This window comes from Salmo trutta, chromosome 9, assembly GCF_901001165.1.
Source record: "Salmo trutta chromosome 9, fSalTru1.1, whole genome shotgun sequence".
Classification (NCBI taxonomy): domain Eukaryota; kingdom Metazoa; phylum Chordata; class Actinopteri; order Salmoniformes; family Salmonidae; genus Salmo; species Salmo trutta.
The window spans coordinates 32,430,618-32,448,475 of NC_042965.1; the positions used below are offsets into that span (position 1 = coordinate 32,430,618).

Genomic DNA, 17,858 nt, shown 5'->3' on the forward strand with positions numbered 1-17,858 from the left:
TTGAGTGTCTTATTCTGGTGACATGATGAACGATGCTCGACTGCCGTTTGACAAATACAAATATTCTTGCTCTTATCCATAGTAAGATTTTATTTGGTACTTGAAAATTTCAGCAAAAAAGTACATTTTGTGTACACTATGTCATCACGCACTGACTTTTATCAGCAACAAGTCTGTTTGCTGCAAACACCACTAGTGGGAAAATGTGCATATTATTTTAATGCGGATTTTAGAATATTCGCATGAACATGTCGCCAATATGATGGATGTCTAGCTAGACTAGTGTGTGAAATATACATATTATAAAGAATTTATTGCAGACAAACAATATTGTGAATATTATTTACAAACTATAAAACAAACATTCCTTTGTATGGGGTTCATCAATTGATGATAAACTACTAAGAATATATTGTGGAATCCATCCTGAGAGATTTCTGTTGCAGTGGTCTCTTAATCAGTTCCAAACTGCTGACTGCAAAGGTGTTAAAGCCTTGTTCAACAAACAAATTGGATTCAAAATGACCCCGTTCCCACTTCCCAGCAAGAGACAGAACTGTACTAAACAATTCTGTGAAATAACTTCATTCTAAAAACGCTACTTTGAACCTGTAAAAGGAAGAGCAAAAACACCCCTAAAGTTGAAATAACTTGAGTTCTCTTTAATGGCCAGTTTTCTGCCACTTGCCGGTATTCAGTACTTTAAGCTCCTTTGTTAGTTTCACAAATCCACCACCTTAAAATGCATAGACTGATAATGGGTGGATGACCATCAAACTGAAATAAATGGCCAACTCCTCACAGATGTATAATTAACTAGATGGCCCTGGAGTTCAGTAGTGCAACATTCAGAACACTGAAAGCTGAGATGTACTATAGAGAACATACAATTCTCTTGAATACTGTATTTATTTACCCTGTTGTACCCTGTAGCAACATCCGATGCAGTGCAGTGTCCGTTCTATACATCACATTTGTATCTGCAAGTCTGAGTGTCACCTCCAACTGAATAAGCCCTTGCAGTATTCCTGGAGCTGAACCCTATGTTCTGTCCTTGATTGTACAGTTAGTTTGCTACTCTGCTGTTGAGATAAGTTTACATAGGCAGCCCATTCAGATTGTCAATTACTTGCACATCTGATACCCATCTGCTATTTTCCCTAATGTGTAAACAGCACAAAACCCCATGGAATCTGATCTTTCAACTTCAGATTAATACCACATCCATATGTGGACCTCAATCCTGATACCATCTGGATAATCTATGTGACCTCAATCTGGATGCTCAGATCAGATTTTTTTGCTCTGAAGTGCGTTTTTTTGCCAATTGCCTGCAGTTATCAGGACAACCACCCAAAAATGTAACAGGAAATGAGCATTGCATCTGTGTGCTACTTCAGAGGCTACATCAATGTGAATGCACAAATATGATATGGGTCACTGAGTGTGGACAGGCAGAAAAAAATATTTTCTTTCTATATCTAGTGTTGGGTTTTTAGGGTGGCTGTGTTTCAAATCCACAGCACACATTTTCCCTGTGGCGTTAAGACGAAGACCAAGGGAAATAAGTGTTTCTGAAAGAATCAAAAGCAGAGAAGGAACTCCGCCCACCCCCCAAAAAATCCAAACTCAGAACAGTCGGTATTACTCAGCGGATTATTGATGCAGTTGATTGTCCCCCATCTTCCAACCAACACAAATCCCAGCCAGAAGAAAATCTGTAAGTGAACTGCCAGGAATAGCAAACTGTATTGTTTAAAAAATAAATAAAAAAAACCGATCAAAAAACACATCGCTAGTTCTTAGATTTTTTTCCAGTCGCAAACATTCCAGCATGTCGAACACGAAAGGTATGTGCCAGTTCAGCCTGTCGCAGCGCTCTCATCGTCGTCTCCTCTCGGACTCTAGGCAGAACTTCTCAAAAGCTTCCTCGATCTCAGGGTCCATCTCATCCTCATCATTGAACGACCTGGAACACAAAACAATGTATATTCATTAAGAATGAACTGAACAAAGTGCAGGCAAATTCATGAAGGTTATATACAGGTTTGTTTCAGTGTACAACTAAAGATCAAAGTCACAGTCCTTCAAAGGAAAAGACAAACAAACAGTGGAAAGTCCAAATAATTGTCAAAGACTCGAGTAACCCAAGTCATAGACTGTTCTCTCTGCTACCACACAGCAAGCGGTACCAGAGTGCCAAGTCTAGGTCCAAAAGTCTCCTTAACAGCTACTACCCCCAAGCCATAAGACGCCTGACCAATAAGACTGCTAAACAATTAATCAAAATGGCCACCCGGACTATTTGCATTGACCCCCCTTTCTTTCTACACTGCTGCCACTCACTGTTAATTATCTATGCATTGTCACTTTACCCCTACCTACATGTACAAATGACCTGGACTAACCTATACCCCCGCACATTGACTCAGTACCGGTACCCCTGTATATAGCCTCATTATTGTTATTGTGTTACTTTTTACTTTAGTTTATTTAGTAAATATTTTCTTAAATCTATTTCTTGAACTGCATTGATGGTTAAAACCTCTCTAGGGTATGTGGGACGAAATCGTCCCACCTACTCAACAGCCAGTGGAATCCCGTGGCGCGTTATTCAAATACCTTAGAAATGCTATTACTTCAATTTCTCAAACATAATGACTATTTTACACCATTTTAAAGACAAGACTCTCGTTAATCTAACCACACTGTCCGATTTCAAAAAGGCTTTACAACGAAAGCAAAACATTATGTCAGCAGAGTACCCAGCCAGAAATAATCAGACACCCATTTTTCAAGCTAGCATATAATGTCACATAAACCCAAACCACAGCTAAATGCAGCACTAACCTTTGATGATCTTCATCAGATGACACTCCTAGGACATTATGTTATACAATACATGCATGTTTTGTTCAATCAAGTTCATATTTATATCAAAAACCAGCTTTTTACATTAGCATGTGACGTTCAGAACTAGCATACCCACCGCAAACTTCTGGTGAATTTACTAAATTACTCACGATAAACGTTCACAAAAAACATAACAATTACTTTAAGAATTATAGATAAAGAACTCCTTTATGCAATCGCTATGTCCGATTTTAAAATAGCTTTTCGGCAAAAGCACATTTTGCAATATTCTGAGTAGATAGCCCAGCCATCACGGCTAGCTAATTTGACACCCACCAAGTTCGGCCCTCACCAAACTCCGATTTACTATTAGAAAAATTTGATTACCTTTGCTGTTCTTCGTCAGAATGCACTCCCAGGACTTCTACTTCAATAACAAATGTTGGTTTGGTTCAAAATAATCCATAGTTATGTTCAAATATCCTCTGTTTTGTTCGTGCGTTCAAGACACTATCCGAAGGGTAAAGAAGGGTGACGCGCCGGCGCGTTTCGTGACAAAAGATTTCTAAATATTCAATTTCCGTACTTCGAAGCATGTCAACCGCTGTTTAAAATCATTTTTTATGCCATTTTTCTCGTAAAAAAGCGATAATATTCCGACCGGGAAACCCTGTTTACGTTCAAAGACAGAGAAAATAAAAACATGGTGTCGCCTCGTCCACGCACCTCAGTCTCATTGTCCTCTGATCGACCACTATCAAAATGCGCTACTGTTTTTCAGCCAGGGGCTCCAAAGACATCATTCAGCTTTTTGCCGCCTTCTGAGAGCCTATGGGAGCCGTAGGAAGTGTCACGTTACAGCAGAGATCCTCAGTTTTCAATAAAGAGAGTGTAGAAGCCCAAGAAATTGTCAGACAGGCCACTTCCTGTAAGGAATCTTCTCAGGTTTTTGCCTGCCATATGAGTTCTGTTATACTCACAGACACCATTCAAAAAGTTTTAGAAACTTTAGGGTGTCTTCTATCCAAAGCCAATAATTATATGCATATTGTAGTTTCTGGGCAGTAGTAATAACCAGATTAAATCGGGTATGTTTTTTATCCGGCCATGTAAATACTGCCCCCTGTCCCTAACAGGTTGTAAGTAAGCATTTCACGGTAAGGTCTACTACACCTGTTGTATTCAGTGCATGTGACAAATAACATTTGATTTGAGTGAGGGGTAGACAGGGGTCAGCTAAGCCCCCTTTCTGGTCCATCTGCTGACTAGTCTGAATCAGAGGCTCTGGCTTCCCCTGTTGCATTGTGGGCAAGACAATCACACTGACCCACAAGTGAACAACCTCACGCTGCTCTCAGGTCATGTGACCTTGGCATATGGACACATGATATGGCCTAGGGTAAAAGGTCACACAATCAATCCTACAGTGTATTAGTAACTATGGCACTGGATTGTCTGACCTATTTGGTGTGTTTGACTGGCTCCCACAACAACAACAAATATTCTAGAACTACAGAGAGATTCTAGAACTACAAAATAGCATTCTAGAACTACAGAGGAATATTCTAGATCCACAGATACATATATTTTACGGATTCAGTACCATAATGACTCACACGAGAAACCAACCAAGGCAACTGAAAGAGCAAAGATCATGACCACAACTAATCACTGTTTATACAATTAACATAGGTACATTTGTCATTTAGCTATACTCACGATTCATTTCCATTCTCTTCACAGTCCTCTGGGAAACAGTCGTCTTCCCGATCCAGGATATCCTGGTATTTTTCGGAATATTCTGTAACACAAAAACATGCATTTAGGGACAATGCAAAGCTTTTGCAGGGTTTTACCTTGATGAATAATGTCGATATCCACTCACCAGGGTCAGCTGCTGTGAAGGGAGTGCCGTCTGCAGTGTAGAACGTAGGCTCATTCTGAGAGGAGAAACGCACAAAGAACAGCGGTGAAAAGGTTAATGGGCATGAAATAAAAATTTGAACATCTAAACCTGTTTCCCAAAATGGTGGATCGGTGCCAATTCCTTTTGGATCACGGGTTAAAGCTGGGAGCTGGCTTGAAACTTGAGAAGTTTAGAAGATTAGATGGAGGGAGTAGTGTTGTTTTCTAGCCCCAATTCCTCACCATAAAGTAGTTGGGGTCATTGTCAGGTGTAGCATCGGAAGCAGCAGCAGCATGGACTCTGCCCCAGTTACTAGACCTCAGCTCCACCAGCCGCAATAACATCTGCTTCACATCTCTGATGGACACACAGACAGTCCTTTATTCATTGGACCAATCACTCAGTCAGCATCAATAACATCTCCTTCACACAACAGACAGTCAGTCATTCATTCATTCAACCAGCTTTTATCCAATCTAAGAAGCATTCATTTTAATTCTAAATGTGGCAGAGGTAGTTTTGACAGAGTGTTTCTACTAAACAGTCTCTTTATTCATCTCACACGCACACCTGCTGCACTGGGCGTCCAGTACGATGTTCTCAATCCTCTGGACTAGCTGGTCCATGTCAGACTTCCCTTTCTCTTTCCACACATCCTCCAGAACCGAGCCTGTCAACTACAGAAAACATCACAGATAAACTTCAATGTAACAAAGGGGAATTTGTCTTGCGCATTATAACAAACTTGACGATAAACATTATTACATTGTAATACAATTTTTTCCATTCACTCGGGATGATGGCCTGCAGATTTCTCTTGAAACACAGTAAATAACTGTACCACAGATGACGTGGAACATTGAGTCAGCTTGAATTTAGAGATCAGAAAAGTTGCGAAATCACCTTGAGCAGTTTGACAGCACAGATGAGGTTTCCATCCACTGGGTTAGAGAAGAGGGTATTCATCAGCTCCCTCAGGGCGATTAACAGGATCTCAGCTCGGGATGGAGGCCCCTTTGCACTCTTCACCTGAGACAACCAAGAGGCCAGGTTCTGTCATTCTCTAGGGTTTATTATCAACTCAAAATGGATCTTGGGGAGGGGTTATGGAAGGAGGTTAGGTTATGGGAGGCAAGTGTCAAAGTTGTGAGGGGCTGAAATGGAAATAGTTTCTAAAATCGAGTGTCACTTTGGAAATAAGTGTTTTAATGAATCATTTTAAGTGCTTTTGTTCTGGAATACAATGTACATTTTGCTGTACATGTTTTTACCAAATTAAATTCAGCTCAATTCAATGCATAAATATCCCCAAAAGCCTGGGAAAGGACAAAGGTGCTCCTGCTCACCTCCAGTCTGAGATAAAGCTCCCCCAGAAAGAGCACATAGGCATGGAACTTCTTCTGTGTCTCCAGGTCTCCCCGCACCGCTACGTCTCTCTGTTCATACTCTGTCCGACACCTACAGCACCCAGATACAGAGCAAGAGAGAGGGTTTCTGTATAAATGGCTACAAGTGTTTCTTGTGGTGAAGCATCAGGATTAAGCTGGTGATGAAATTATACTAGCAAAGCTCACCGTTTTAGTAAAAGCTGACGAAAGTTTCCACTTGCTGGGCTGAGTACGAGGTTATGAGACAGGAAGTTACAGAGCCTTGCACCAGTGTACGAGAAATTGGGGATAGCAGTAGACTGCAAAAATAAACATAATAAACACTTTTTTTTTTAAACGACACTAAAACAAAATACAGTAAACTACAGTATAGACATCGCTATAAAATGAATAAGCACGTAGATGACCGAACCGTGTGTGTGTGTTGATACACATACTTGTGTGTAGATGAGTTCCACCAGTTCTTGCAGCGTCTCCTCAGTAGTGACCCAGCTGCTCAGCATGTTTACCATGTGTTCAATGTCCGTCTCAAAGGACCCCGGCGAGGAGTTTAGGTAGCTGAGAAACTCCTCAACCAATTCAGCCAATGTCATCTCAGTATAATAGCCGTCACTGCCATCCTCCGAAACGGATTCCTATAAAATGGAGAACACTGGTAATAGAAGATAGGTGAAAAACATAGAAACTAGCTAGTAGCTACAGTCAGTACCTCCTGCTGAGAGCTACTCATTAGTTGTGGATGAGGTGATTGATTAGTTTGGTCCTTATAATGTAAAGTGCAGTCGCCAAGACACTAGGCAACCCATTATCCATATCCATTATTACCGGGTGTGCAGACTTTTTGTTCTAACCCAGCACAACCACACTAGATTTAATTTAATAAGGGGCTTAGTGATTACCCTAGTTGAACCAGGTGTGTTAGTAGTACTGGACTGGAACAAAAGCCTGCAAGACCACTGCTTTCATACCTCGTAGGGGGAGAAGCTAGCAGGGTAGAACTCCGGTGCATTGGCTGACAGAATGGAGCTATTCACCAGAGAGTCCACACTTTTCACTTTGGAGGCAGGAGTGCTGTGGTTGTGAATGAATTGGTGTGGTTTGCTTGGTCTTCTGCTTTCTGAGGAAGCAAATTAAGATTTATTTTAAAAACATGTAACTAGCAATAGAGATCTGGGTGGCACATTAAGTAATGTGCTTGCCCTGTAACAGGGACACTCGGTGGCAGTGACCTAGCAAGTGTTTTTGGTTGACCCTGCTGGACAGAAAGAGAAGGAGGAATCGGAACATGCTGCATTCAAATTCAGGTCTTAGTTATTCCATTGTACTGGATCTAATACATATTAGCATTTTACATACATTCATAAGTGTAATACTTTATGACATACTGTGAAAAACTCTTGGCTGCTGGCTCTGTCACTTTCAGACATGCGCAGAGCAGACTGAAAGGGGAAGGGTAGCTCTTGACTTGAACCACAGGGGTTCTCTGTAAAGAGAGAGTAATCCAAAAGGCACAGACACACCCCTTGACTTTCAATTGGCACCATTGACTTGTATGTATACTCTCCTGATTGGCTCTGTGGTGCACAGTCTGGCAGTCTGACTAAAGTGCCAGAGGTATGAGGAGAGACATCCTCCTTTGTATTTATGGGAACAAATATTTCTTGTGAAGTTTATGTCCTAACATAATGTAATTTTATGCTTTCGCCGTAAAGCCTTTTTGAAATCGGACAATGTGGTTAGATTAACGAGAAGTTTATCGTTAAAATGGTGTAAAATAGTTGATTGTTTGAGAAAATGAAACTATGAGATTTTTGCTAGCTAGCTAGTGTCCCACGTAGCCCATAGAAGTTATTGCAACCGCTGTGTCAGATTTCAAAATAGCTTTACGGCGAAAGCAGATTGTTCAATATTCTGAGTACAGAGCTCAGCCATCAAAGCAAGCTATACAGTTACCCGCCAAGTTCTGGAGTCAACAAAACTCAGAAATAGTATTATAAATCTTCACTTACCTTTGCTGATCTTCATCGGAATGCACTCCCAGAAGAAATGTTTGTTTTGTTCGATAAACTCCATATTTATGTCCAAATTCCTCCGTTTTGTTCGCGCGTTCAGATCACTATTCCAAAGGCATAATACGCGAGCGCAAAACCCGAGACGAAAAGTCAAAAAGTTCCATTACCGTTCGTAGAAACATGTCAAACGATGTTTACAATCAATCCTTAGGGTCTTTTTATCATAAATATTCGATAATATTCCAACCGGACAATAGCTTATTCATTACCGAGGAAAAAGAAGGAACGGTGCGCCTGCGTGACCGCGCAGTAAACAACTCATTGGTCTCAGGCAGTCATCTTGTTGAGTCACCTCTTATTCTCTCCCCAGTAACAGTAGAAGCATGAAACAAGGTTCTAAAGACTGTTGACATCTAGCAGAAACCTTAGGAAGTGCAAAATGAACCCTAAGTCACTGTACACTGTATAGGCAATCACTTGAAAAACTACAAACCTCAGATTTCCACACTTCCTGGTTGGATTCTTCTCAGGTTTTTGCCTGCCATACGAGTTCTGTCATACTCACAGACATCATTCAAACAGTTTTAGAAACTTCAGAGTGTTTTCTATCCAAATCTACTAATAATGCATACTATGCACTACTATGCATATCCTACCTTCTGAGCCTGAGTAGCACGCAGTTTACGACGGGCACGCCTTTCATCCGGATGTCAAAATACTGCCCCCTACCCTAGAGAAGTTAAGTAAGCATGCCCCATTCAAAACATGTAGAACCAGGAACAGATATAGCCCTTGGTTCACTCCAGACCTGACTGCCCTCGACCAGCACAAAAACATCCTGCATTAGCATCAAATACCTACGCGATATGCAGCTTTTCAGGGAAGTTAGGAACCAATATACACAGGCAGTTAGGAAAGCAAAGGCTAGCTTTTTCAAACAGAAATTTGCATCCTGTAGCACAAACTCCAAAAAGTTCTGGGACATTGTAAAGTCCATGGAGAATAAGAGCACCTCCTCCCAGCTGCCCACCGCACTGAGGCTAGGACACTGTCACCACCGATAAATCTACAAATATCGAGAATTTCAATAAGCACTTTTCTACGACTGGCCATGCTTTCCACCTGGCTACCCCTACCCCAGTCAACAGCTCTGCACCCCCACAGCAACTTGCCCAAGCCTCCCCAATTTCTCCTTCACCAAAATCCAGACAGCTGATGTTCTGAAAGAGCTGCAAAATCTGGACCCTACAAATCAGCTGGGCTAGTCAATCTGGACCCTCTCTTTCTAAAATAACCCGCCGCAATTGTTGCAACCCCTATTACTAGCCTGTTCAAGAGATCCCCAAAGATTGGAAAGCTAACGCGGTCATCCCCCTCTTCAAAAGGGGAGACACTCTAGACCCAAACCGCTACAGACCTATATCTATCCTACCCTGCCTTTCTAAAAGGTCTTCCAAAGCCAAGTTAACAAACAGATAACTGACCATTTCGAATCCCACCGTACCTTCTCCGCAACGCATATTGGTTTCCGAGCTGGTCATAGGTGCACCTCAGCCACGCTCAAGGTCCTAAATGATATCATAATCACCATAGACAAAAGACAATACTGTGCAGCCGTATTCATCGACCTGGCCAAGGCTTTCGACTCTGTCAATCACCACATTCTTATCGGCAGACTCAACAGCCTTGGTTTCTCAAATGACTGCCTCGCCTTGTTCACCAACTACTTCTCAGAGTTCAGTGTGTCAAATCAGAGGGCCTGTTGTCCCGGACCTCTGGCAGTCTCTATGGGGGTGCCACAGGGTTCAATTCTCAGGCCGACTCTTTTCTCTGTATACATCAGCTTTTGCGGCTGGTGATTCTCTACGCAAACAACGCCATTCTGTATACTTCCGGCCCTTCTTTTGACACTGTGTTAACCTCCAGACGAGCTTTAATGCCATACAACTCTCCTTTTGTGGCCTCCAACTGCTCTTAAATGCAAGTAAAACTAAATGCATGCTCTTCAACCAATCGCTGCCCGCACCTGCCTGCCCGCCTAGCATCACTACTCTGGACGGTTCTGACTTAGGTATTTGTAGTTGTCCACATATTCTAGGTGTCTGGTTAGACTGTAAACTCTCCTTCCAGACTCATATTAAGCATCTCCAATCCAACATTAAATCTAGAATCAGCTTCCTATTTCGCAACAAAGCATCCTTCACTCATGCTGCCAAAAATACCCTCGTAAAACTGACTATCCTACCGATCCTTGACTTCGGCGATGTCATTTACCAAATAGCCTCCAACACTCTACTCTGCAAATTGGATGCAGTCTATCACAGTGCCATCCGTCTCGTCACCAAAGCCCCATATACTACCCACCACGACCTGTATGCTCTCGTTGGCTGGCCCTCGCTTCATATTCGTCGCCAAACCCACTGGCTCCAGATCATCTATAGGTCCTTGCTAGGTAACGCCCCGCCTTATCTCAGCTCACTGGTCACCATAGCAGCACCGACCCGTAGCACACGCTCCAGCAGGTATATTTCACTGGTCACCCCCAAAGCCAATTCCTCCTCTGGCCACCTTTCCTTCCAGTTCTCTGCTGCCAATGACTGGAACAAATGGCAAAAATCACTGAAGCTGGAAACTCATATCTCCCTCACTATCTTTAAGCATTAGCTATCAGAGCAGCTTACATATCATTGCACCTGTACATAGCCCATCTGTAAATACCCCAGCCAACTACCTCATCCCCATATTGTTATTTATTTTTTTGCTCCTTCGCACCCCAGTATCTCTACTTGCACATTCATCTTCTGCACATCTACCATTCCAGTGTTTATTTGCACACACTGTATACAGACTTTTCTATTGTGTTATTGACTGTACATTTGTTTATCCCATGTGTAACTCTGTAGTTGTTTGTGTCACACTACTTTATTTTATCTTAGCCAGGTCGCAGTTGTAAATGAGAATTTGTTCAACTGGCTTACCTGGTTGAATAAAGGTGAAATAAAAGAAATACTGTATGTGGGAATGTCTTATGTCCGTATTACATGTAGTGTTGGTACATGGAATATTCCTCAACTGCATTTTTCATAAATTACTATTGCAAATAGAAGTATTATGTTCAACAACTGACATTTTCAGATAATATTTTGACAAACACACTTTGGTGCTTACAATTCATTCTCTGTTGTCATAGATTTGGTGGGCACTGTCATCTTTGTGATATGACTTTCCTTAAGCACGTACTGATGAAACTGTCACTTAATATTTTTCTTATAGTCTACAAATGCTCTACATTTATCCACTCTGTGATAGGGTTGGATCCTATATGCTACTTTTATTATTGTCCTGTAAATGGTTCAGTGCCTATAATTTAGGCTGAGTGTAGAATGCGGCATAAATTAAATTACCTCTATTACTACTAGATTATAGTGATAAGGAAAACAGCATTCAAATTTGGCTTGTGTACTCATTTGCCTATAACTAATCATAATTCCATTATTTTTACATAAAAAAAGAGACTACTTCAAAATGAGAAGATCCTGCCATGGAAAAGACGACTAGGTGGACATGAAGTGGAAAGGAGGGGAAATAACTCACACTATGCAGCAGGACACCTTCAGCTGTGGGGTCTTTGTAATGCAGGTTTGATAGTTATATTTTCAATAATGAATGGTTAGCGGTTATGTGACAATTAGGTCAACATTTCATTTTTTGGCAAAGATGGCCAAGGAAGTTGCACAGAACTTCCCCAACATCCCCTCTCAAATTGATATGGAACCTTCAAAAACACATGGAGCAACTGCAAAAATAAATGACTGAGGATATACTAAAAATGTCTGGTATGTAATGACATTTAATTCAAAGTAAATTCTTTATTTTTATGTAGTTGTTCAGTTCATGCCTATGCTTTCAGAGTTCAACAAAGCCAACAACTGCTTCATGTGTGCCACTGATAAAGAACCTGGATGTGGCCCAAAGACTGACTGGGTTAGTAACTTTATTTAACATGTTTATAATCTTTTGACAACAGTGACAGCATGTAAGACAATTTATGATATAACACAATGGATGGCTAATTCTTCATTGATATTATTTATAACGTGTTATGCTTTGTTTTGTTTTGATGGCATGCAAAACATTGAAACGGTGGTTCAGTGTGCTGTGCCTAGGAATGAAGACAAGAGTTCAACAGAGTAAAGAACACAAACTGGAAGTGCTCTCTGTTGTTGAAAATGTATGCTATACCCCATCCACACTGAAGAGGCTCTGAAATGTACATCAACCAGGGATAAAGAGAAAGTTACAACTGAAATGTTTTGTACTTATTTGAAGTTAAGTATCTGTTGACATGTTGGAAAAGATTAAAGGTCTACAATTTCTGTTTAATTTGTCAATAATCCATTTTTATTCATTGATTTACTGGCCACCATTACTGTGGTTACATGTTCAGTATATGTATTGACCAGCAAACCCACTGCAGCCTTCCTCACTAGCTCACTCTCCATCCCTGCTTTGGACAATTAATAATATGACTCTCGTACTTTGCCCTTTTCCTTTATGGTTGATATTAATGACGAAAGGAGATATTATCCGTCTCTCTCCTATTGTGCACCGCTGTTAAATACTGTGGGGGGGAAAAAAAACAGGGAAAATAAGTACTTAAAACTACCAATTATTATAGATAAATATTAAAGAAAAGGGTACACAACACTGGACTGAACCCCCTAATTGTCAAACTAATATTAATGTACAACAATATAGAAGATGCATGACTAGAGGTTATGCAATATGGGTGTATATCCACTGCACACTTTTTAGGTGTGTAATTGACATGACCAAGGAGCTATTGAAATGTAAAACTATGAAAAATGTACATTACACTGTGATTTTACAGTACAAACAAGAGTGTGCAATATAGAAGGGTAGTCAGTGTACATTCAGTCAGTAGGTCACATGTCCAAGGAGCTATTGATATTCTAAATGTAGAAAAATGCATGTAAAATCATGTAAGATGAAAATGGACTAACTAAAGGGTGTGCAATGTAGAAGGGTAGTCAGTGGACATTCTGAACCTTGTTTGAAGTCACTAGGTCATATGACCAATGAGTTATTGAAATTAATAAATGTAAATAATTTAAAATAGTGCGAGATGTAAATCAACAAAAAGAAAGTGTATGCAATGTGTATATGCCATCGGGTTAGCTACAACCAGGTTTGAAAGTTTTAGGAGTAATGGTTAAAGAGCTATTGAAATTTGAAAAATGTGATGCATCACCATGTTGACGGTCCCTAACTGCTGTTGGTGGACGTAAGGAAAACTACAAGCGAATATCCGTCGCATATCAAACCTGAAGCTGTCTTTACCTCGGTCGCTCTAGCTCGGGAGCTAGAATGTTAGCCTAGTACCATTAGTTGTTCGGGCTAGTTACCTAGCGAACTTGTTAACACACATAGCTAGCTAAAGCAAATGGGTAAATGCATAGTTGATCTGACAGAAAATCTTACCTCCGCCGATAGTGTCACTATTGTTTGGGTTGTTCTCAGTCAAAGGTGGAGACGTCAGAGGTTGTCGAAGAGGCTCACGCTGGTTGAAAACAGATGTGGCGTCCCCGTCTCCTACATCTGCAAGGCCGGGGCTTCTTGGCTTTGTACGGGCTCTACCTGCGCCTGGAGCTCGGTCGAAATTCTCAGTCATCTCTGTTGCTTTTTTTGTGTTATGACCTTTTCGGTGAGGCGCAACAAAAAAAACTGAGGCGGGTTGGCAATTCCAATAACTTGTTACGGAATTATTTAGTTTGGCCTCACTCACCCTACCTCATTTTCGTATTTACTAGCAAGCTAGCTACTTTATGTTCTCGAACGGATATTACAACATATTTCTGTAAGGGCCACTTCCTTCAACAAATCCGACATGGGCTGAGATGATCTATAACCGTGTGAACGTGTTGTCGCCCTCTATGGGAGGGGAGCGGTAGAGCAACAACAGTGCTGAGCCTATACCTCATTGAGCGGACTGAGTTGCCTGGAAAAAAGTCCCAGGAAGCCTACTTTGATCTGAAGCAAGAAAGTATGTTTATCTAGCTAATACACATACTGTATCATGTTAGATGTGATGCAGTTTCTTCAGCAATGAAAGCGAGTGGGGAGATCGAGTAATAAACACATACCTCCCATTCTACAGTAAAACTACAGATGCATCCGAGAGCAGAATCAGAATCCTGTGGATCACACCAACCCTCACATGTGCCGCTCTCCCCCTGCTCTCTCAGTAGCTGCCCACTATAGCCATGTGTGTTACACCAGAACTCAGAAGAAGCATTCATTAATTGTTTAGCCTCCAGTCATTTTCCACTTGTTTCCCAAAGCTGGATCACAGTATGTCAAAGATCATACCCCTTGCAGAAATGTGGAGACCCACTTTGATAAAAGATTATGGCCCCTGTTTTCTGTTATTGCAAAATGGGTGTCTTGGAGGGAGTTCAAACATTCACAAGTCAAGTCCTGGGAATGCCTACAAGATGAAAGATGACAATACCTTTAGGAATCCATGAAGGAGTAATAGACTAGCTAGAGTTGGTATAGCCAACAGCAGCACTGTGTGTGTTCAGCTCAATTAGTTTAAAGGAAAAGCCGCACACACTAGTAGCTCCGATAGGGGTTCATTTTGGACTGGGCAGGAATACACTTGTTAGTATTCTTGCAAATGGTGGGGCAGGTAAGCAAACCCCGAGGGGCAGGGAAGCAAACACCCTACGCATTGCACGAATACCCCGATAGTTGGGAATTGTAATATGACTCATATAGCGTGCGTTGCTACAGTACCCTATGTTGAATTGCATTGCAACATTCAAAAGCGTTGATAATTCGTTTTGAGTTCATAAACCATAATTACAGGGACAATATGAGCAGTTCTAGCTCAAAGCAAATACCATCATGATCCCTGGCCTCCTGCAGTAGCTCCAAGCATCTTCACAGTAGCTCCAGACCAGGAATCACGGTCTCTAGTTAAATGGGATAAATCTGGTAATTTTGGAAACGTTCTGTCTTTCATGTTAGTTTTGCACGCACTTTGTGCTCTTTTCCCAATTGCACGCCCTTACATAGACACAATTAGATGTTCAAAAACAGGATGAGAGAGGCACGGGACATTTGTGGTGTTAACATTCTCCCCTTAGTCTTTTGATCTGACATCTGACAGCTGTCATTGATTAGACTATTTGATGACAATTAAAGGAGGAAGTGGGTGGGGAGAGACAGTTCATAAATAATAATAATACAGTTTAAGTCGAAAGTTTACATACTCTTAGGTTGTAGTCATTGAAACTTGTTTTTCACCCACTCCACAAATTTCTTGTTAACAACTATAGTTTTAGCAAGTCGGTTAGGACATTTACTTTGTGCATGACACAAGTCATTTTTCCAACAATTGTTTATAGACAGAGTATTTCACTTATAATTCACAATTCCAGTGGATCAGAAGTTTACATACACTAAGTTGACTGTGCCTTTAAACAGTTTGAAAAATTCCAGAAAATTATGTCACGGCTTTAGAAGCTTCTGATAGGCTAGTTGACATCATTTGAGTCAATTGGGGGTATACCTGTGGATGTATTTCAAGGCCTACCTTCAAACTCAGTGCCTCTTTGCTTGACTTCACAGGAAAATCTAAAGAAATCAGCCAAGTCCTCCGCAATTTTTTGTAGACCTCCACAAGTCTGGTTCATCCTTGGGAGCAATTTCCAAATGCCTGAAGGTACCACGTTCATCTGTAAAAACAATAGTACGCAAGTATAAACACCAATGGACCACGCAGCCGTCATACCGCTCAGGAAGGAGACGCGTTCCGTCTCCTAGAGATGAACATACTTTGGTGCGAAAAGTGCAAATCAATCCCAAAAAACAGCAAAGGACCTTGTGAAGATAATGGAGGAAACAGGTGCAAAATCATCTATATCCACAGTAAAAACTAGTCCTATATCGACATAACCTGAAAGGCCGCTCAGCAAGGAAGAAGCCACCGCTCCAAAACCGTCATAAAAAAGCCAGACTACGGTTTGCAACTGCACATGGGGACAAATATCGTACTTTTTGGAGAAATGTCCTCTGGTCTGATAAAACAAAAATATAACTGTTTGGCCATAATGACCATTGTTATGTTTGGAGGAAAAAGGGGGAGGCTTGCAAGCCGAAGAACACCATCCCAACCGTGAAGCACGGGGGTGGCAGCACCATGTTGTGGGGGTGCTTTGCTGCAGGAGGGACTGGTGCACTTCACAAAATAGATGGCATCATGAGGAAGGGAAATGATGTGGATATATTGAAGCAACATCTCAAGACATCAGTCAGGAAGTTAAAGCTTGGTCGCAAATGGGTCTTCCAAATAGACAATGACCCCAAGCATACTTCCAAAGTTGTGGCAAAATGGCTTAAGGACAACAAAGTCCAAGTATTGTTGTGGCCATCACAAAGCCCTCACCTCAATCCTATAGAAAATGTGTGGGCAGAACTAAAAAAGTGTGTGCAAGCAAGGAGGCCTACCAACTTGACTCAGTTACAGCAGCTCTGTCAGGGGGAATGGGCCAAAATTCACCCAACTAATTGTGGGAAGCTTGTGGAAGGCTACCCGAAACGTTTGACCCAAGTTAAACAATTTAAAGGCAATGCTACCAAATACTAATTGAATGCATGTAAACTTCTGACCCACTGGGAATGTGATTAAATAAATCGTTCTCTCTACTATTATTCTGACATTTCACATTCTTAAAATAAAGTTGTGATCCTAACTGACCTAAGACAGGGAATCTTTACTAAGATTAAATGTCAAGAATTGGGAAAAACTGAGTTTAAATGTATTTGGCTAAGGTGTAAGTTATCTTCTGACTTCAACTGTATCTTTTATTGAAAATTACACCAAATAGGTGCAGTGAAATGTGGTGTTTTACAGGGTAAGCCAAAATAGTACGGCGCCCATGGTGCATATTAAGGTTAAGTGCCTTGCTCAAGGGCACATTGGCATATTTTTCCCCTTGTCTGCTCTGGTATTCAAACACACACACACACACACACACACACACACACACACACACACACACACACAGCTTCCTACTCCACATACCCTGCGCCAGATGTTGTTAAATAGTGCTTGATGTTAGATATTACAATGCAGAAATGTGAGATCTACAGGCTATTAACTTTTTTTCATGTTACTTACTGTATGAAACGGGTGATTCTTGCTTGTTCAGTATCCATGTGACTCAAGGTCTCCTGTCATTCGGGAATGTTGCATCTCCACACTAATGGGTGATAGTTAAGGCAATAATGTAATCCCATACCAGTGTAGCTATCCCCCTTCCATTTTCATGTGGTTTCCAGTTTGTTTGGGAACTCTACTCATTAGTGCAACGGTTGCCACGTGGAATATCTGGTGGGCCTGTAATGGTTGCCTTTTGTCATTACCTACCTCAGTCAGCCTGATAAGAATAATTCCTCAGCGCGACCTGAAAACCACACTGGGTCTCTGTGCTGTGGGTTTTCATCCTTTTACCATAACCTGTCACCTTAAAATATATCTACTTTGAATGTAGTTGAGAAACCGAGCATTCTGATTGTTCTTTCAGAGTTATTGTATTAACAGGATTACTGTAACTCGCTGTTGGCTGGGCTCCCTGCCTGTGCCATTAAACCCCCACAACTCATCCAGAA

General features: G+C 41.3%; 1 protein-coding gene and 1 long non-coding RNA gene across 2 annotated transcripts; one reads left to right on the forward strand and one right to left on the reverse strand.

Annotated features, from left to right (window-relative positions):
* Positions 1–72: 72 nt before the first annotated feature.
* On the reverse strand, positions 73–14,019 carry LOC115200416 (polyadenylate-binding protein-interacting protein 1). The gene is made up of 11 exons (XM_029763479.1): positions 13,662–14,019; positions 7,116–7,264; positions 6,585–6,782; positions 6,334–6,446; positions 6,106–6,217; positions 5,663–5,788; positions 5,330–5,436; positions 5,002–5,116; positions 4,739–4,793; positions 4,573–4,654; positions 73–1,969 (listed from the first exon to the last, which is right to left on the reverse strand). The coding sequence occupies exons 1-11, from the start codon at positions 13,849–13,851 to the stop codon at positions 1,882–1,884; spliced, it is 1,335 nt and encodes a 444-aa protein (XP_029619339.1). The 5' UTR covers positions 13,852–14,019; the 3' UTR covers positions 73–1,881.
* On the forward strand, positions 11,617–12,222 carry LOC115200417 (uncharacterized). Its single transcript, XR_003879514.1, has 3 exons — positions 11,617–11,798; positions 11,877–11,995; positions 12,070–12,222. It is a non-coding gene; the product is annotated as an uncharacterized LOC115200417 (long non-coding RNA).
* Positions 14,020–17,858: the final 3,839 nt, after the last annotated feature.

Excerpts from the sequence above, each read along its gene's own strand:
- LOC115200416 (XM_029763479.1), bottom strand. The coding sequence starts at position 13,851 with ATGACTGAGAATTTCGACCGAGCTCCAGGCGCAGGTAGAGCCCGTACA. Across the intron at positions 7,265-13,661 it reads TAGTGACACTATCGGCGGAG|AAAGCAGAAGACCAAGCAAA; the intron begins GTAAGATTTTCT and ends TTGCTTCCTCAG. Across the intron at positions 6,447-6,584 it reads TGGAACTCATCTACACACAA|TCTACTGCTATCCCCAATTT; the intron begins GTATGTGTATCA and ends TTATTTTTGCAG.